The sequence below is a fragment of the Esox lucius genome, chromosome 13 (genome assembly GCF_011004845.1).
Source record: "Esox lucius isolate fEsoLuc1 chromosome 13, fEsoLuc1.pri, whole genome shotgun sequence".
NCBI classification, from domain to species: domain Eukaryota; kingdom Metazoa; phylum Chordata; class Actinopteri; order Esociformes; family Esocidae; genus Esox; species Esox lucius.
Window position 1 is genome coordinate 27,114,460 of NC_047581.1, and position 20,735 is coordinate 27,135,194.

At 43.0% G+C, this 20,735-nt stretch overlaps 3 protein-coding genes across 19 annotated transcripts; 1 reads left to right on the plus strand and 2 right to left on the minus strand.

The window, feature by feature from the left end:
• Positions 1-49: 49 nt before the first annotated feature.
• c13h9orf64 (chromosome 13 C9orf64 homolog) lies at positions 50-3,543 on the minus strand. 5 transcript variants are annotated; one of them, XM_010876780.4, is made up of 5 exons: positions 3,212-3,543; positions 1,571-1,918; positions 1,048-1,304; positions 406-601; positions 50-336 (listed from the first exon to the last, which is right to left on the minus strand). In XM_010876780.4, exons 2-5 carry the CDS (start codon positions 1,905-1,907, stop codon positions 107-109), a joined length of 1,020 nt encoding a protein of 339 aa, XP_010875082.2. In that variant the 5' UTR covers positions 1,908-1,918; positions 3,212-3,543; the 3' UTR covers positions 50-106. The 5 variants fall into 5 exon arrangements, with proteins under 5 accessions (XP_010875082.2, XP_010875084.2, XP_010875081.2 ...); XM_010876782.4 differs by having other exon boundaries at positions 1,571-1,912; positions 3,212-3,542; XM_010876779.5 differs by lacking the exon at positions 3,212-3,543 and adding an exon at positions 3,074-3,178.
• Positions 3,544-5,585: 2,042 nt separating this feature from the next.
• On the minus strand, positions 5,586-15,899 carry hnrnpk (heterogeneous nuclear ribonucleoprotein K). 10 transcript variants are annotated; one of them, XM_010876791.5, is made up of 17 exons: positions 15,805-15,899; positions 14,675-14,752; positions 14,421-14,571; positions 13,993-14,090; positions 13,717-13,773; positions 12,728-12,771; positions 11,344-11,416; positions 11,080-11,193; positions 10,679-10,807; positions 10,231-10,568; positions 10,019-10,072; positions 9,173-9,215; positions 8,483-8,498; positions 7,560-7,592; positions 7,373-7,440; positions 6,890-7,059; positions 5,586-6,081 (listed from the first exon to the last, which is right to left on the minus strand). In XM_010876791.5, the coding sequence occupies exons 3-17, from the start codon at positions 14,476-14,478 to the stop codon at positions 6,051-6,053; spliced, it is 1,326 nt and encodes a 441-aa protein (XP_010875093.1). In that variant the 5' UTR covers positions 14,479-14,571; positions 14,675-14,752; positions 15,805-15,899; the 3' UTR covers positions 5,586-6,050. The 10 variants fall into 10 exon arrangements, with proteins under 10 accessions (XP_010875093.1, XP_019908210.1, XP_019908209.1 ...); XM_020052651.3 differs by having other exon boundaries at positions 9,173-9,218; XM_020052650.3 differs by lacking the exon at positions 5,586-6,081 and adding an exon at positions 6,097-6,260 and having other exon boundaries at positions 9,173-9,218; positions 14,421-14,519.
• rmi1 (RMI1, RecQ mediated genome instability 1, homolog (S. cerevisiae)) lies at positions 14,689-20,530 on the plus strand. Of its 4 annotated transcripts, none has more exons than XM_010876786.3 (3): positions 14,689-14,776; positions 17,787-17,963; positions 18,049-20,530. In XM_010876786.3, exons 2-3 carry the CDS (start codon positions 17,811-17,813, stop codon positions 19,615-19,617), a joined length of 1,722 nt encoding a protein of 573 aa, XP_010875088.1. In that variant the 5' UTR covers positions 14,689-14,776; positions 17,787-17,810; the 3' UTR covers positions 19,618-20,530. The 4 variants fall into 4 exon arrangements, with proteins under 4 accessions (XP_010875088.1, XP_010875086.1, XP_010875085.1 ...); XM_010876784.4 differs by lacking the exon at positions 14,689-14,776 and adding an exon at positions 14,799-15,342; XM_010876783.4 differs by lacking the exon at positions 14,689-14,776 and adding an exon at positions 16,002-16,365.
• Positions 20,531-20,735: the final 205 nt, after the last annotated feature.

A 20,735-nucleotide genomic window follows, 5' to 3' on the forward strand; every position in this document is an offset into this window, starting at 1 on the left:
CAGGAAAAAAATGCTAAACAGATTTTCAGGTTAAGGACAAAACAAAATGTTGATGTCATTGTTCTTTAATTATTAAAATGGTCAACAGTTTCTCTGTGTAGCCCTGTCAGTAATATATGCAGCGTGTGTGATGTATGGGAATGTGGGCCATCTCTTTATGGTGCTGCTTGGCATAAGGCCACAGAAAGAAGTCAATGACAGCAGAGTTGATATTGCAGCTTTGGCCATCTCGCTCTCTAACCAGACTGCAAAGGTGGTGGTTGATCCTCTCCACACACCAGATAGAGCAGCCACGAATCTCTACCTCTCTTCGGTCACCTGAACTGAGCAACTCACCTGAAAGAGAAAGGAAAAGTTTAAGCAGCTAACACACAGACACACATGTAGAGGGGAGAAAAGACTAACCGTTCCTCAAGGTCTCCATCAGAGTGTTTGAGTAGCGTAATGCCCCCAGATGGACTAGAGCCTGTGGTACTCTGTAGTCAGCAAACATGGTGAGGAAGTCCAGGTTTGGGATGTCCCCCTCTCCCCTGGCTTCCATGATGCCCCAGAAATCTGCCACTAGAATCTGAGCTCGCTTGTAGAAAGAGATCCTCTTGCCCTAAGGTAAACAATTGAGACAGTTCCATTAACAATAGACACTCTCACACAGAGAATGCTTACACAACCACAGACAAATACACATTCACCATTTATGTACATAGACAATGGCGATTCATCTGCCATTCATTAATTTCACGATTCATGGTTGGAGCCTAATCACCTCAAGAGCTAAAAAGATGGGACTGCAATACTATTTCTGGACAGAAGGGGGACCTCTGGGACTACACTTCCCCATTGTCACCTAGACTAAACGTAGAACCGTGTAGAATGCCTGCATGTCACTGTATATCATTAGTATGGTTATGCATGTGTAGCATACGGTATTTTTGTATTTGAAAAACGTTTTCCTCTCCTCCTTCCCCAGGAGACCAATTCTGTATTAATCCAACAGCAGCTGGGGCTCATTTGTTAAGCCAAATGGGTAGTTTGTGTTTTGTGTCTGACCTTGTAAGTGGCCTCATCCCTGTATGAGGGCAGCTTTTCCACAATGAGCTCCACCATCTTCTGCGCGTCACTCCCAGCTGGGCTTATGAAACTCCGGAAGCTTCCTCCGTTCTGTAGGAGCACATGCCCCCCCTCTGTAAGGACACGGTGACGCTCCTCAAGCATTGGCATGGGTGTGTCGTTGTCAGAGCGCAAGACGTGGCCCAACTCCTCAACACTCATCTGGGAGAAATAGGACGGTTCGGTGATGGGAATACCTGTAGGAGGTATCTTAATTTAGCCTGGCTTATATAGTGTAGGTCATTAGAAATGCTACTGAAATATGTGCTGAGAAACTGAACAGTTATTTTTATGGGCAAGAATGTTATTTACTTTCATCATTTGTTCATACATGCATTCTACAAATGAAAGCAGTGCAGAGTTAAAACCACTGAACATGTGCATGAATGTACAGGCAATCAGTGCCGAGCAGTGTGGGAGGACAGGCAGCCCCACATGGAACAGATAAGACTGTAGCGCTCACCCTCTTCCATTGCTCTAGTGATTGCAGCACAGAGGGTCATGTAACCACGGTAGGTGACCATGCGGTAGGTCACCTCACACTGCTGGTCTTCCTGATCGGGCCAGAAGGAGAAGTTCATTGTGTCGACCACAAATACCCAATTCAGTGCCTGGTCGGATGTAGGGGAAGGCGCCAAGGGGTTGGCCTTCTTCCACCCACTTGCTGTGAGCTCCTCACTCTTCCTCAGGGCAAATAGCATCTCAGCCAGCCTCTGCATGCCCTCCTCCTCCACAAACACATCCTGACTGTGTTCCGCCACAAATCGTCCAGACTCACGGGGGTTCAGAGGGGCCTCCATCCGACCTGCAACTATAAATAGTAGTTACATCATTTTAATTTAACATTATACCTCACAAACCCTTTGTCTATATCCACTAAAATACAACATAGTATATTAAAGTTAAAAGGGGACTGTACAATTTTATACATAACACCAGCATACAAGTGTAACCCTGTTCAAAACCACCTTCACGCTGGTATAGAAAAATATGTAAAACAGACATGGCAAAATACATTTGATTGGTCCTGAGTGACGTTTTCTCTTCCCTCTTTTTATGAGGAAAGATATTTTATATATATATCCAGTCCCAGTCAAAAGTTTGGACATACTGACTCATTTAAAGGTACTTCACTATTTTTACTATTTTCCACACTGTAAAATAATAGCCACAATATCAAAACTATGAAATGACAGAAATAGAATTATGTGTAACCAAAAAAGTGCTAAAATACATTTCATACTGTAGATTCTTCAGAGTACCCACCCTTTGCATTCTCTTAACAAGCTTCATGAGGTAGTCACCTGGGTGTCTTTTTTGGTTTACTATATGATTGCATGTGTAATTTCATAGTTTGAGGTCTTCACGTGAAAAATAGTAAAAAAACAGTCCAGCACTCCTTATGTAATGGCCCATCTCCTGGTGTGTCCTCCATGCTCCTTGCACCAAAACATTGATTCACAATCGGCTATGCTTCCTAACTGGACAGATATCCCTGAACTTTAACTGACTTGGTGTCATACTGTGACGATTACGTGTTCCCTTAACTTTTTTGAGCATTGTATATTAAAAAGCACCTCCGTTAACGACCTGCCAATAATTATTTGCCCGTAGTAATTCATACTTGAGTCTGTGGCAGGATGTTTCTCCAGACTAACTAATAACCCCATAATGTGAAATTAGTATTGACAATTCGAGCTACATGTAGAACTTCTACGTTAATTGTTGACTATAGTTAATAGTCTCCAAACTCTTCGATTACTCCTATATAAAAGAACACGTAGAGGTGCAAAGGTGGACTACTGCAGGCTACACTGTACATGGTCGCACGTTTCAAATGTAGTACTATTGGATTTATGAAGAAAACGTATGTTCAAGAAAACCAAATAATGTCCACGAGTATGAAATGTCTTTTTAACATACCCGATATATCAGAGCCTACAGCTAACCTAGGGTAGCTACTTACCTTCATTCACACAATGTAACCGAAAGAACTTCAAACAGCCAACGTAGCTATGTCGCTCAGTAGCTACGTGAAGCAAGCCACAATAGGGATAAATCTAAATAAAGTGAATTTTGTGTTTCACGTTCAGAATAGAAGTACCTCAAAGTGATGTTAGGGATACAAACAGCAGAATCTGTAGTTGAACTTGATCAGGGTTTTCCAAAAATGAGTACCCTGGTATTTCGGTCTATCGACAGAGGTACTTGAGATACCATAGGCTTAATTATAAAATGCCCATGATAGGTACTTCAGAGGAACACAGAACAGAACAAAATTCACTTGGTGGTACGGTGACTGAAACATTTTGGGAACCAATGGGCTAAATGAAACAAGGTCGGAATGATGTTCTATCATTTCATATTAAGTACAAGATGGAAGTGAATATAAAAAAATCGTCTTTCTGGTAGAAAAGAGGCATAACATCCGGTGTACAATATTCCAATGTCACTAGCAATATTCTAACTTTTATAGGATTATCAGCCCAGAAGCATGGTTCCCAGATTTCAGTAACAGTATACTGCACACAGACGAAAACCCGGGGACAGGAAACCTCCCCAACTAACAACACCATCCAAAAGTAATTCCACTTTTTGTATCCGTTTGCCGCTTTTAATTGGAAACCTTTATTTTGAAGGCAAAACGCGACTGAAATGGTATGTCATAATCCCCATAAAACCTGCGGGACAATTGGAGAGGGGTCTCTTTCGGTTCTTACACTAATCATTTCTTCCATAGGGAACTATAAAAATAAATAAAAAATAAAATAAAGGTCTATTTCATGTTGGCTTACGATAAGCTGACTTTTATAAACATTGGCTAAATATAAACAATATATTTTTGTTGGGTTAATTGAAGCAAATATGTTCACGAACGTCACCTAGTCCTGATGAGATTTTTACACGTTTCTCAAAACGACCTCCCATAGAAAGCCTAAACGAAATACAGGCTATATTCGAAGCGTTTGTAAAACTCTTAATAGAAGAAATGATTGGTGGGATCGGGTGAAATGCGAAAAAACGTGTACAAATTTCAGCATGTTTTGTATGTAAGTGCCCGCATTTCATTGCGCTAATAGTATTTAGACAAAATGGCATTATAAGGTTGTCATGTTCATCTGCAGTTACATCAGTGAAGAAAAGTGAGCCATTTCCAGAGGCAACCTTACATGTAAGTAACACATGTATAGTTCAGTCCTTTTACTCACACATGGTAATCTTAATGTTTCCACAATGTACTTTTAGGATCTTTTTAGGCCATCCTATTAAGGTTAACTTGTGTTTACACACCTTGCAGCACAGCTTGTGTATTTTGGCTGGTGAGGTCTTCTGCAATTAGTAGCATCTGACAGTTCTTGAACGTTCTTTCGTAATCCACTGTAAGGTTCTTCCGGTCTACCGGATAGCCATCGCAGAACTCACACATCTTTGTTCCTCATGTTGTCAGACACCAGCATCAGACTCGAAACGCAAAGCCTAGACAGTGACAGCTCTCTTTTGCATGCCCTAACAAAGCAAACAAACACTTGCCTTAAGAAACAGCTGTGAAGCCAAATGTCTTTAATAGGAGCACTATGTACAGATGCTTTGATTTTGTGAACGGTCCAAACGATATAGGTGAAAATACCCTCAAAGTGCTGGGATACAGAGAAAAAAGGTATCACTGTCCAAATAAATTGAGTTCACATTCCTTTTGACAACACGTTGGGGCTGTAACAGGCACAAAAGTATACCTATATCTCTTTGACTTCATTATATTAAAGTAAACAGGCTATACATTTTAGTTTGTCATTAAGTTTCTTTGTTAGTCAGTGTTAGTGTGTCAGCAAGTAAATATCCAATAACTAACCAGACAATTCCTCAGTGGCAAACAAAACTAAGGTTGTACAAATCAAGACAACAAACAAAAGCAAGAATGTTGCTATTGTCATGCAAAATTGCAACCTAACTATTTCACTATTTACAGAAACATCTAGAAAAGTGTCCTGACTGATTATTTTGTTCTTGGAACGCAAAATTATGTAGTACCAAACTAATACCAAAATAACTAGTGTTGTACTTTTTATATATATCAGCCTATTTACATCCCAAACTGAGTCAGCAGTATTGTAAAATGTGTCATTGGGGACTTTATTTGTAAAGGTTCCTCTACAGTAGGAAAAGGCAGGCACAGTAACGTCAGAGGGATATTTAGGCCACATTGAGATAATCGATATGCACCTACACAGGCAGGACGGAGGTTCAGCTGATCATACAGATTTAAAAAAAAAAATACAATGTAGAAAGCCATAAACTAAAACCACGATAAGGGCCATTCAGTGGACCATGCCCTTGGTTTCACGGGCATGACAGTACCACAGAAAACAACAAAACAAGTCCTACATATAAGGTAGAGCCTGATTAATTAGAATCGCTGTATTTAAATTTCACCCCATACATCCTGAAACACCAAATGGATTTAAAAACACATGACCAAGTACAATTTCTTACATTTATTTTTAAAAATCATAAAATGTTCCTTACAAAAAAAGCATACATTCTGCATGTTGCACTGAGTGGTGGTAAGAGGTGTGTGTGAAAAACTCCATTACAGACAGAAAAAACACACACACTCACACACCACAGGACAGGTCTACTAACACAAACACACGCACACCATCAACCCATCCAAAAATAAAGATAATGTTCACTTCTCTGTTAGGAGACTCGAAATATTTAGACAAATGTCAGTGTTTTAAAAACACAGATACAAGAGATGGAGTAGAGAACTACACCCTAATAATGCAGAACATCTACATTTAGCACAGGAATGTTGGACCTTTAATAAAAAAAAATGCTAAGAGACCACCAACATTTATTTTGTGTGTGTGTGTGTGTGTGTGTGTGTGTGTGTGTGTGTGTGTGGGGGAGGGGGGGGGTTGCTTCAATCTGAGTCTCCTGTCTTAGAGGAACTGACCAGAGTACTGCTTCACACTGAAATATAAAGAGTAAAAATAAAATAAAAAATAAAAAAATTCACAGGAGTCAATTAAGATATATATATATATAGATATATATATGGGGGGGGGTGAGCCAGTCAGGGACAGAGCAACACAGGATGCAGGCGTGGTCAGAGGCGAGGTTAGTCCTGGTGTCCAAGCAGGTGCAGTGCACTGGGGAGGAGGAAGGGAGGCAAGGTTAGTCACCATGGCTACAACGCAGCGTTAGCATTTTAGCATCTGCGCACTGAGAAACGCTGACAGTTGCCGGGGAGACAGAAGAGGAGGAGCCTGTGCCGTTTGGCAGACTGTGATTTGTTGTCGATTCAACTAACTAAAAACAACAAAATCACTAGTCTTCCACACAGCAACAGGCATGGAAGAAGTTCATTCCCTGCTTCACACTGAAACGGCTCTTAGGTCATAAAATTAGACATATCACCAATGATTTTTGATCAGACATTATCAAATATTAACACATGAAAAATATATTGACCTCCAGTTGTATCAATAAGAATACTTTTACAAGCATTCTGTACAATTCTTTTTTTAATTATTATTATTTTTTAAACACAGCCATTTCATGAAAGAGGAAGCTTAAACTACTTTCGCATTGCATGGGAGGAGAGGTTAGTCAATCTGCACACAGAGACAAAGAAAAGGTTAAAAGGAGGTAGAAAAATATCTAGCCACATATATATATATATATATAAATATAATTTGAGGTAAAAAAGTGGACATAAAAACAGGGAAGAGGATGAAGGAAAGTCTCTATTCATTCATAGAGGGCATCCAGAACTTGCCTATTCTGCAATAGGTACTGAGCGTTCTGGATCTGGTCCTGGGTTCCACTGATGGTGATGATGCGGTCTTCAGAACCCTCCAGTGGCTCATCGATCTTAATGGACGCTCCAGATTCATGTCGGATCTGCTTAATCCTTTGGCCTCCTTTACCAATGATGGAACCGGCCAGCTAAAGAGAATAACACCATAATCAACAGAATGTCTCACACACACAGGAAATAAGATATGCGTGTTGGGCTAACTGCCTACTAGGCACCGCTCTGTCCCGGCCAATTTTAGCCAGACATCTAGAGGTACTCCTACCCTTGGCTGAGAGCCTTAAAGTCAATAACCTTAATCTCAGAATCCCCTTACTGATGTAATGGTATTTGTGGAGCTCACATGTACCCCTGTGAAGAGGTTTCATAGGTCATGGTGGGCCAGTCTGTCTCTGTACAACAGTGTGGAAATGGGGAGTGTCAACCGCCTGGTTATGAACTCACATCTTTAGGGATGGTCACTTGAGTGGTGATGACCGGCCCCCCCATGTCATTATAGGATCCACGTCCACCTGGCGCACAAACACGGGGTTGAGAGAAGAACAGATTACGTCACCATAGCAACATAACTCATTCTACGTGACCACAACATAGCGCACACCAAGCTGCAGTGGTGGGTCTGTGGACTCACCAGACGGATAGGAGTCCCAAGAGGAGCTGTTGTCTGTTCAAACAGAGAGAGAGAGAGAGAGAGAAGAAAGTCTCAGTTATACTTATACACACACACACACACACACACACACACACACACACACACACTTGACTTGTACCGCAGTGTGGGACTGACACACCCCCAAGAATTGGATGTTCAAATCATAATTATTGTTATTAAAAAATCATTATTAATTATAATCTGAGACAAGAAAACCAATTTCTTCAAGATGTATCTGATGTATAGCCTTGCAGTGTGCTGCCATCAGGCTGTTTAAAACATTTTGTTTTCTGGCCATTCACAGTAATGTAACGGCTCATGTTTAGTCAGTATTCAATGGCCCATGATTTACGGAGACTGACACACTCTTACTCCTATAGGTACCATACACATATTTAGCAACCTGAGGTGCAAACTGAGTAAGCCAACCAGTTCTACAGATTATCTCCCAATAAACAGACAACTTAGACACATACTTGTGTTGTAAAACAACAGACTTCACTGTATTAACCCCATGGACACACAGACTTGAAAGAAGCCACATACATTCCATCTTTCACCAGACAAGTCCAGCCAATTACACAACCACCACACTGACAATGAATAGTAAATTGTTTCCCATCATCTTGTTTTGAACAGTATGCTTTATCAACTCGTTGCAAATTGATCCAGTTGAAAGAATTGAACACACGGCATGACATTGGTCAAGCGTTAATCATTGCCAAACAGATCAAGTTTTCCCTCAGGCTTCGTGTTCACAGTGTCACCAACCACAGATCACCTGAAACCAAGCATCCATAACATACATCCGAGAACTGTCCATTTGCCCCGGGACATAGCATGACAGACTGAACTCACTGGCTTGCTAGACAGAATCACATAGGAAGAACAGAACAACTTACCATATCCACCCCCACCCTGTAGAGAGAGAAGGGAGAGAGACAGGGGGCAGGGTTAAACATACGTGGACACAGTTCATGATCTGTTGTATGGACGCATGCAACCCTGGCCTTGTATTGTCTGGATCGAGGAGGACAGTTTGTCCAGAAGCTCCTGCTTGATAAGACCCCCGCCCCCCACCCCACCAGCCACTCACTCACTCCGCAATTTCCAACTGCTATTCAGTAGCTCCTCAGTCACCAGGGCAACAAGCGAATAAAAACCAGTTGCCGAGCAACCAGAGGCAGTATCCTGCCAGCTCTCAAAGAGAACCCACCGGTCTGTCGACAGAGCGTTATTATTAACACCTAGCAACCACAGCACAGTCACACCCCCGTCTCCGGGCAGCGGGGAGAGGAAGCCAGCCTGACTGCGTACATGGCAGTATGGGTAATTATTAGTAGGACGTTACCTGTGATTATGGTATGGTTATGAGGTTTACAGTGGTAGAGTCATGTTTCATGTCAGTGCTAGCGTGGTTTGCTGTGCTATGATGATGCCGTTTTTTTTATTATTATCATCAGGAAATGAAAAGCATTGTCTAGGAAAGACCAGACTGGGATACTGAGTATGATGATGATGAGGGTATGATGATGCTTAGAAACAATAAATGCCAAGAGGGCCGCTGCATGCATTTAGTCAAGGTCACTAACCATGTTATCGCCATAGCGATCTCCTGGCCTCCCTCTTCTGTCACTGCTGAGACAAAAAGAAAACAAAAAGTCAGACCTGAGGAAAATATAGACACGGCTGAGTGTATTTCCCTGTAGATTTCTGATTCAAGCCAAACACAGTCTGACAGAAAAACAGCATTCACACCAAAGTAAGGGGTGATGAGACTGATGGCAGAGCGAAGACACTGAGACCAGTAATTAGAGGACCAGTCTCAGGCCAGGCTACTACACTACTGACCTAGTGACTGGCAGCAGCAGGGTTTGCCAGGGTCCCCTTTTTCAGGCCATTTAATCAGGTGTAATTTACAGCAAAAGAAAAGCTTGCATAGGAGTCTTTCAATCTCATTTAATCATATACACTTTTACCACACATGCTTCCCAGCAGATTTAGGAGTTGAAGACTGCTGGGTGCCTTCCATCTAGGAAGCCACACAACACCATTTTAATATTCCACAATGAATGCTAGTTGAGTGTCAGATGCTAGAGATGATTATATAAATACAATTATTATACTAGACAGGCCTTCTTAAAACAAAATTTGATCCTTTAAGGGACAGCTGCAATTGTATCTCAGTGATATTTTGTCTATAGAACAACACAGAAATGTCGCAGTAAACATTTTTGTACTTATTTTTCTTATAAATGTTTTTACTGAGTAATTATTTCTGAAAATATTTTGGAAGGTAAAAAAAATAAAAAGGTAAATGTATCAGAGCGGGTGGTACATCTCCAAATCTACTTCTCACAGTAGCTGATTGACAGGAGGTTTGTTTGAGGCCCTGTTGCCTCCAGACCAAGAGACTGCGGGGCAGAAGGAGGACTTACGTTGGTCTGTCATCTGCACTGCCCCGATAGGAGTCATAGGAGTACTGGTCATCTCTGCAAACAACGTGGAAATGGAACACACAGATGAGCCCACACATACACGCACACACTACGAACGATTCAACTGGGGCACTTCTGAGAGCAAACTGATGCAGACGTAGCCAAATGGCAGAGAAAATGACAATGAGCTATGGCGACAGTAACTCTCATACCCTCCTCTGTGCGGTGGGGCCAGGGGCAGGTTGCGACCACGACTCCCTCCCCTTCCCCCTCTCCCTGGGTGGGGGGGAGGGGGTCCACGGCGGGGGCTCATCTCCTCGTAGTCCCTGCGGGCAGGGGGCATCGGCCCCCCCCGACTCCCTCTTCCAGAGGGCATCCGGTCGAAACCGCCGCCACCTCGACCGCCTCGCATGTGGAAGCCCCCCATAGGGCGACGGCCACCGCCGCCGCCGCCCCCGCGCTCTTCAAACATCATGGTGAAGCCGCCGTAGTCGTACGTCTCGTCGTAGAAGTTGGGGTCGTAGGGCTGGGCACGACCTTTAATGGGTGCCTGAGCGGGGAAAGATCACATTTCCAAAGTGGATTGGTGTGGCGTTTAAACTGGCATGTGGTCCAACCAGTTCAGTCAACGGTTTCGACAAAAGAAAATCGCGCACCAACCTCAGCAATGAGCTCCAGCATGATCTTGATGCACTCGACAACACGCTCGGACTTGCCACCGACCAAAACCACACGGTCCGTGGACTGGGGACAGCACTCCTGAAACAGCTTGATGCTGGTCTGGGTGTTCTACAAGACATTTAACCAAAAAAACCAATTAGAGAAAGCAGTAAAAGAAACCATTAATTCTGTATAGCGAAGTTTGTAGAGCACTGCGCCTGTAACGTCAGGGGCGCGGGTTCGATTCACTAAGGCCACCCACACAAAACGTATGCACCCATGACACGTCTGCCAAATGGCCTAATATTAATATCATCATACATTATATGAATTTTTTTATATTTTTATATTTTTTTTTATTTAATACCGACCACTGCCCAAGTGAAGAGCTTAAAGAGTACCTCACGCAGCTCTTTGATTTTGGCTCCCTTCACACCAATGATGCTTCCAGCCAGGCTCTGATGGATCAGCAGCCTCAGCTCACAGTCAAAGTCCATCCCATTGTACTGTTGGTACTGCAGGGGACAAATCACACCACTCAGACCTGTAAACTCGCTACAGACAATTGGAAACATATCTACACACTCAAAACCTAGTTGACCCCAACATATTACTCAATGAAAAGAGTAGGCACCCATTCTCAATCATCTCAAACCTAGGCTCACCTCCTCCAGAGTAGGTATGATCTTAAGCAAGATCTCTCCCACTGTATCAATTTCCGCACTGATGCTAAGAATGCTTTAGTGCCACCGATCAAAGCACAGACGATTCCCAGGGCAGCCAAAAAACAGTGATGAGGGGCATAGAGAAAACAAACAGTATTTCAGAGCAGAGGTCAACTCTCCATCAGCAACTTCAACAATAAAGTCTGACAACATATTAAGCCCCCCCCCAACCTCCCTATGGGAGTTAAACATGTAGCTGAAAGCATGTGCACCCATTGAAATAGAATTGCTAGAATATACATTCCCATTCAAGTCAAATGTCTGTGACACATGGAATAGCAGCTATATCTAGTAATTCTATTTCTATGTCCCAAATCAACTTAGAAATAAGTGTACATTACCACTGTTAACCAAAGCCAGTGATATGTAATTTTGCAGCAGATTTCAATACATACACAAAGAAACAGAAAATAAAACCCCATCGTGTCTGACAAAGATGAACAAAATTAAATGATAAACTCTGACAAAGAGAACCCAAAGAAAGCAGGTGTGTTTTAGTGACCACTGGAAGAGGAATGGGAAGGAACGATTGTTGGGCACCGTTGTTGCCTGCTGCCAAAATGCTACAGGAAGTGTACTATAGCACAACATGGGGAAGAAAACCAAGAAACAAAAATAATGAGGTAAAAATAAACAAAATGAAATAATAGGCAAAATTATTAAACTAAGGAACAGTTTACAGGCTACTTAGAGATGGGTGAGTTGACAGGGCAAAACAGAGTTATGCTCCCACCACTGGACAGTAGGATGTTGAGGAAAGGCAGGGAGGAGAAACATGGGCTACAGGGATGAGGTGATAAGATAACTGTCAACAGTTCCAACAATGGCAAAGGCAACATGGAGAGAATAGAAAGACATACAACACTTGAACCATATATGCTCGATTACAAAGACGAAGTGGCTTTGTCAGGCAGAACAGTCTTATGAACTTAGTGGCCTAACCACCCCCCCCACCCCGAAAATATAAATCAATGGGGGAACAGGAAAGAGGGTAATAGAATGTAAGAAACTAAAACAGATCAGTACATCGATTCTGAGAGGGGAAGGAGGGAGGTGAGGAACGTGGAAGGGAGAGTTACGGTCATTGAAATAAAATATGTTGAAATGCGGTCACTAGAACAGAGGCAGGTTTAGAGTATTTGTTGAAACCCTCCCTAAAACCAAAGGCTTAAAATGCTGTCACTGAACAAAGAGGCAAGTTTACAAGTTTGTCACAGGAACAGAGGCAGATTTTGATATTGTCACTAGAACAGAGGCAGGTTTGTTTGTTTGTTTGTTTATTTCCTGTAGTCAGGCAGTGAGAGGGAGGAGCTTAGGGACATACCGCTCAGGCCCACTGCTGTCTGGGACTGACACACTGGCATTGAACTGCAAGGGCCGTGGGCGTGGCATGGGCAGGGGCCATTCGAGCACACAGATGTCAATCAAGTAAGGCGCCCATTTAGAGAGGGGCACGATTATGGGCAGGGCCAACCAGGGTGTCAGGTGGGCGGGCGGGCGCAGGAGGGGCGATCCAGAACATGGGCAACAGAGGAAGGGGGGCAAAAATAAACAAAAATAAAAAACAGGAGAGGGAAGAAGGGGGGGGAAGAGGAATACATTTTAATACAGGCTAGTGTAATATTCTTCATTTTGATTTCATTGAGATTTTTTTTTTTTTTTAAGAGAGCAGAAGTGGAGATGGAAAGGAGACAGAGGTACTGAAGTAGAGAAAAGGATTTGGGTAGAATTGGGGCAGGCGGGGGGGGGGTTAGAGAGGGAGAAGAGAAAGGAAAGACTGAAGAGTAATGGAGGGTAGAGAAAGAGGTAATTGCATTAAATGAGTTGAGAATTGGCCAGGCAGTTTCTAAACAAGACATTTCCTATAGAATGATGAAATGGCATTGGGTGCTATAATGGGTTTAACCTAAAATATACTGGGCCCACTCAATAATTAATGACAATCTTAGCGGTGCTGATGTCTGTGGTAATTAGTACTATTCATTAAGCAAACGAAAAAATGAACTAAAAGGCCAGGTGTTTCATATTGATTAGCAGTGGCCATTTTTGATTAATGACATTACACTTTGGCAGGATGATACCAGGTGTAGGGCAGGTTTCAATGTAAATTGTATCCCGTATTAAGCATTACAGTTTATCCTTTATATTGGACCATAGTTTCCTAAAGACCTACTAAAATTTAAATGCCTTAACTTTTGCATATAAAGTATTAAAATCAGATGGTCCCCAAGTAATTCCCAGGGTATGGGGTTGGGTATTTTTAATATACCCACACACATGCCTTGATAATAAAAGTGTTGTATATGTACTCACGTCTGTGCGCAGGGATTTGATGTTTTTACCACCTTTCCCAATCACGGCTCCTGCATTCTGAACCAGAAAAAAAAAAAAAATCAAAGAAATCAGGTGATACCAAATATTTTCATATGAGGTAAAAATAAAATAACTTAATCACATAAAAAATATAAAAACATAGCTCTGATAAAACAAAAGGTCCAAATAACTAATTTGGGAGAAAAGACAGGCTACACTGCAGTGCAAAACACACGGAGATTGTGGGTGATGTTTAGATACTGAAAGCGGACTGACTTTGCTCTGCAGGAGAATGCGGAGCTCCACCATGTCGCCCGTGTTCCTGGAGCGCTTAAAAGACTGCTCCTCATCAACGTCCTCTGCGGGACGCTTACCTGAGAGAGAAAACAGTTTAAAATCCTCACACACGGTTTTAAAAAATATGAACTCAGTCAGGGAAAGAGGGCACATCTAATAGCAATGACCTGTTCATGTTAAAACATTTGAAAATAGATATGGCTACTTCAATGGAGTTTTTTGGGCACACGGGTACAATTAAATAATGAAAATGTTTGAATTTAAACCATTTATAAATATGAGTACTATGAAAAAACGAGATAATATAAACCGTGCACCATAATGCGTTAACATTCTTAAAAATTATACTGGTAATATCAATTTCCAGACTAGCAAGGCAGTTAAAATATTTAGGGAAGGCAACTCACCGTTGGTCTCTGTGTTGCTGAACGAGGTCTCTTCTTGTTGCTTATTTTCTGTCTCCATTGTCAGCGAACACCGGGCAGGGTAAGGCGGATACCTCGGTCCTGGGAGCAGGTAACAGCAGGGGAAAAGGAGAGAGCACCGTGGTCTGACTGGCTGTAGAGGTACATGATCGATGGAACGAGATGACAAGGTTTTTTTCAGAACTCACGAAAAACACTGTACCGCAGAGCAGAGTATCCTGGTGACCAACACTTACCGCTATTTATTGCAGGAAGATGGGCGTGTATTATGGGCGGAACAAAACAAGACTAAGAGCGAACCTACTGCTGCCAACCTATTAAAAAAAAGGCGAAGGTTGGTAAGTGCCACAAAACCATGTTAAGGAATAATAGTAAACGAGACGGATATGATTAATAAACGTTAATACAATAAATAAGTTATGACATTTTAAAATAAAACAGCGAGTGTGATGAGGTGTGTAGTATCCTAAACAACTGACATTTTACACAATTCTGGATGCGACCAGATTGAAGTGATAATGCTGATGCCAATTGAAATTATCCATAGACATTTAATTTATGCATAATATAAAGGTGAATCGCTGACGTTTCAATTACATTAGATTTGGCAACATTTTAAAACAGGCAAAAAAAGACATTAGAAGCGCATATGACAATGCAATGCTAGAGTCTCGGCTTCCAATCACACATTACGCACCAACAATTGTCTTGTAGAAAGCAAGCTAGTTTCAGTTACGTATGGACATAATCGTGTTAAGCCTACTAGCCTCGTTACAGGCATGCGTTGGCTTATCGGGCAATCCGGACACCGATATATGCAACTAAGGCTTTCAAACGAAACAACTAAGTTAGAATAGAAGACCAAACGAAACAACTAAGCAAGCATCCATCTTGGGGATTCAAAGTAAGCTAGTTCATTCAGGTGGCTAAAGTCGATGGCTAACTAGCTTTTGTTGTTTAGCTAGCTACTTAGCAAAGTAGCTAACTAGCCGTCTGACTGCTAATGGCTAGCTACTTTACCTGGTATGGACATGTTAACATACACATAGTCGTATGCAATTAGTCTAGAATAAATCTAAATGGAAGCCACAGTTAACTACAATATAGTAGTTCCACATGTATCCATGTAGATATGCTACAGTTAACCTGCTACACTATTATATGGCTACAATAATTAGCTAACGATAGCTATGTAGTCAACCATGCCTAGCATTGCCTTGGACATGTACTTTACCTAAGCAATTTTTTTCGAAATGTTCATACCATCACATGAATATCGACCAAATTAAATGTTATTACGGACTTGGTTGTTGAAGAGAAATCAAAATGTGTGTTTATATTTATATTTTAAAAAAAAAAAACAGACCTGCGCTACACCTTGTAGCTATCCTTGCTATTCCTTTTCGACCCTTCTCTAAGGAAGAACGAAAGCATAAAAAAAAAGCTCAGAAAAAAAGTGCAGTTATAGGGGGTGCTGCTTCGATTGGTGGAAATAGGCATTACGTTTGAAATAAAAAACATGCATTGGATAATATATCTGTCAATCACATAATGAGGGTGTGTATCGGAGATAGTTCGGTTGATTTTGCACAAATTGCAGCAGTCTTCGCGCAATACTTAACATTAAAATGCAGGGGGCATACAATTCAGACTTCGCCTTAATTAAATTAATACTTTGCTACTATGTTCCAATAGCTAGCTATTGCAAACTCACTTCTATAATGTAGACATCAACTCTAGTGAATTTCGACGAAACCCCCAATTTAGTATGCGAGTTCGCCTGTAGTTGAGCAATTTACAGTAATGTGCTCTCTGACTTTCCAACTTTTGGCGCCTTGGCCATTCGCCCAGCGGAGAGCAGATGAATTTGGCTTGGTTACTTTCGGGTATAAATAATTATTATACACGACTCCAACTTCAAACCATTGTAAGTAAACTCGATTTTAATGTTACAATTCTGGGGTTTGTTTTAAGTAATTAAAAGTGTGTTTGTGTTAGTGGAATAACTGTTGACTTTCACTGAATCGACGCAGTAGATACTGTAATGCCGTTCTCAAAAATGTTTGCCTGACATGTTGTGAAAATAGATGAAAACGACAGTGATTTAAAAACGTAGAAAGAAGAACTGTTGATGTATTTTGGGTCATTTTTATAATGCAATGTCATTTTAACCTAAAAATAAGTTTAGTTTTGAATATAGCGTATATCCTATCAGAAAACGTATTGATCATTTCAATCGTAATTAAATCATGAAAAAATTTCATTTATATAGGCTTAATATTCAGACCCTTTGCCGTCCCACTAGAAATTGAGCTCAGATGCATCCTGCGTCCTTTGATCATCCTTGAGATCTTTCTAGAACTAAATTATAGTCCACCTGTGGCAAATTCAATTGATTGGACAGGATTTAGGAAGGCACACACCTCTCTGTATAAGGTTCCATACTTCATATTGCATGTCAGAACAAAAACCAAGCCTTGAAGTCCAAGGAAATCCGTATACTTGCGGAGTGTGTTGAGGCATAGATCTGAGAAATGTTCTAAAATGTTGGAAGTTCCCAGGATCACATTGGGCTCTGTCATTGTGAAATAGAAGTTTGGAACCGCCAATATTCTTTCTTGAGCTGTCCATCCGGCCTTGCTCAGGGAGGTCACAAAGAACCCAATGACCGCCAACAGATCTTCAGAGTTCTTCTACAGAGTGGTTGGAGTATCTTCTGAGTGGTAGGGACTGGGAGACTGGTCTGGTTTGAGGGAAGGATGAATTGCACAGGTCACTGAAGAAATCCTGATCCAGACTGCACAGGCCCCAAAAATGACACTTTCAGCATGACAACCCCAAGCACACAGCCAAGACAATGCTGGAGTGGCTTCGAGACAAATCCGAATGTCCTTTAGTGGCCCAACTAAATCCTGGGCTTGAACCCAATTGAGCATCTGGGGGAAGATCACAGTTCACTGACCCTCCCCATCCAGTGTGAACGAGCTTGATAGGATCTACAATAAATAATGAGAAACTACTGTAATACAGGCTTCCAAAGCAGGTAGAGGCATAACCCCAAAACACTTGATGTGATTGCTGCCAAAGGTGCTTCTACAAAGTACTTTTTAAATGTTTATTGAATTGTTGCACAATGTTCAGGTATTGCGTATAGCACAACAAAATGCAGAGAAATAAAAGGATTCTGAATACACTTTGAAGGCACTGTATGATCTAGAAATAAACACTACTACCAGTATAGCATAGCTAGCATATAGCTAACTTCAATATGTTTTTCTATAGATAAGCTCCATAAAAGGCTATGCATGTCTAATGAGTCTGCTTTCACTCTTCTCCCTGGCACTGTAGGCTTATGAGAAATGTTGATAGGAGATGAACCCTCAGGGTGTGGTGCGAGCAGCCCAGGCCTGGCTCCAGTCATCTATGCAGGTCCAAGTGCCCTTTGCCTGGCTTGAGGCGTGTGTAGAGTGGCTGCAGCAGGAGGGAGGTGGTGCCTCCCTGCCCCAACACCAACTTAATCAACAGGTACTATTTCATTGACCATTTTCTATTTTAACTCAGGAACAAGATCACCGGCCAGATTTTAAAACCTATAAACTTGTCGTTGCAGGTCCTAGATCAGTGGCTCCTGACCGACCTGCGTGACCTGGCACACCCTGTGCTCCCTGCAAGGCTGTCTCAGGCTCATAAATCAGAGCTCATTGGAAGCTTCTGCGTGCAGCTGGACTTTGTACTGGACGTCAGCCAGCCCGCCTATGGCCAGCTCCAACGCTGGAGAGGCACCGACTGCATCAATGAGACTGTGTCAGCTGTCACCCAGGCCTCCCAACGTCCTTGGGAGGCCAAGCCCACACGCATGCTGCTGCTGCAGGTCACGGATGGTGTGCAGAGCCTGGAGGCCATGGAGTACCAGCCCATCCCTGCACTTAGCACCACTCTTAGGCCAGGAGTCAAGTTGCTGCTGCAGGGCCAAATGACCTGCCGACTAGGGGTGCTGCTTCTGAAGCCAGGCAACGTGAAGGTGCTGGGGGGGGAGGTGGAGGAGCTGGTTGAGAGGCACTGCCAAGGGAAGGTGCTGTGCAGAGCTCTGGGATTGCCTGAGGAGGAGCCACAGGGTCTGGCCGAGCGGCCAGAGGAGCAGCCTGTGGTCCCTCTCCCGCAACCAGGGGACTGGGATGCCAGCAACCAGGAACCCGATGACCTGGAGCTGCTTGCCAGCCTGGAGGCCCAGGAGGGGGAGGCGGGTTGGAGAACAGAACCCAGTCTGGAGAGTGGATACGGGACACACAGTGAGGCATCCTCCGCCTCTTACGGAAATGCCCCTCTGCCGAGCCGGCACTTAGAAAGCCGTGTAGTTTCTTCATTAGGGACCCATTTACACCACGGGACCATTGATTCAGACATGTTGGACATCCCGGATGAGGACTTTGATGACATTCCTCTGGACGAGCTTGACAGTGTGATCATCCGGGAGAGTCCCATTCGACAGACGAACCGGGCAGGAAGTGAAAGGGACAACCTAAGGCAAGCGTGTGAAGATCCCATATCCCTGTCAAGTGAAGTGCCAAACGAAAGCCATTTTGACTCCCTCGATGAGAGGGATGACCCTTTATTGGATGAGGACATGGACATCTTCTCTCCACCGGAGCCAGAAGGTCAGAGACAGGAGCTTAGACTGGACCGTAATCGTGTCAGGCAACAGGGAAACGGACAGGCCTCTGCGCAGAGTGTGACGACTGTGACGCTCAAGTCACAGCCATTTACGTACCTGTGTGTTCTGAAACAAGGTCCAAGCCCCACGGGCCTGCCAGAGTGTGTAAGCGAGGTACGTGTGAAAGCCTTCATCGTCACCTTGCTAGGGAACCTCCGTAGCCGTGCAGGAGAGTGGCAGGTCAGCGCCACCATCTCCGATGGAACTGGTTACATGGACGTGGACCTCTCGGACCAGGTTCTGACTGTCTTGCTGGGGTTCTCGGCGGCCGAGAAGCAGAAGCTGGACCCGGCCCGGAAGGCAGCTGGGATGAAGGCATGTCAACAAGGTCTGGTGGACATGTGCTGTGTGATGACCCTGAGATTGGACCCTGCTGATGGGAAGGCTCTGGTCATCAAGGCTGATGCAGTCACGGAGGAGGACTGTCTTGCTCTGGAGGCTCGAGTAAAATCCCGGGGCGGGCGGTAGGACCGTGCAGTGTGGACTGACGAGGACTGCCAGGCCAGGCTCTGGGGAATTCAGATTTGTGATTGTCTCGGATGTAAGTCTTTTACATCGCCAATTCATGGCGCCTCAGTTGTACAGTTAATTCACGGCGCTTTCGGTATTTTTTAAGTAGGATTAGTTGAAAGTAAATGTCTCTGATGATTATATATTATTTCTTTTTTTTTTTGCGAAAGAACAACAGTTTTATTTTTGCGGATAAATTGTAATGAGAGTTTTCCCTTTCACCTCATTACTTTCAGAAATGTTTCCCCCCCCCAGAGTCCCCTTCCTGGCTGCTGGTTATTCCATGTAGGCTACCACACAATGACACATTTTGGTAATTTCTGTTAGAGTTCCTCTATTTCGTCTGAGTAGGTAAGTGGACCATAACGCCACGCCCCACCCCCTGACAGTTAGTACTTAGCCTAGGCTTATTGCTATTCTAGATTGTGCGTGTCCATCCAGATCTTTTGTCTGACTTCATTAAGTCCTAATCAGGTACAACATTGAAATGAGTAGCCCGCGTTGCATGTCATTAGCCTGTTACGTTTTAATGACTGGACCCACCATGGAGAGAGTGTAGTGTAGGGATGTGAGAACCCATAGGCCTGGTGAATTATTTGCAGAATGGGGAGATGGGGCTTGGTTGGGTACGTGGGTGTATTGGGAAGCCACGCATTGTACACTTGTGTTATTTTTTTGGTCATATTGTTACATGGCTGAAATGTATGCTGGGAATTATATAAGCCCTACAAATGTCATGGGTCATTATGAAGGGTCTGCTGTTGTGCATGTGGTGCTTGCAAGAACAGCGGCTTGGGTTTGATTCTTGTTTTGGCCTACTGTTGGCTATACTGTATGTTACTTGAATAAAAATGGAGGTCTATCGTGAAAATGCGTGGATGCCTTGTTCCTGACCTGGACTCCTTATGACTGTGAGCCTGCTCTAATTGGTCATATTTAAAAAATAGTTTGATCTGCAAGAAGGATAGTGTTGTCCTAGTAATGCATCTTTTTCCAGTTTTAGGGGTATGAACTATTGTTGAAGAAACATAAGTGCATTTTTGACTGCTAATAGAGGCAATTTTCAATGTTATTTC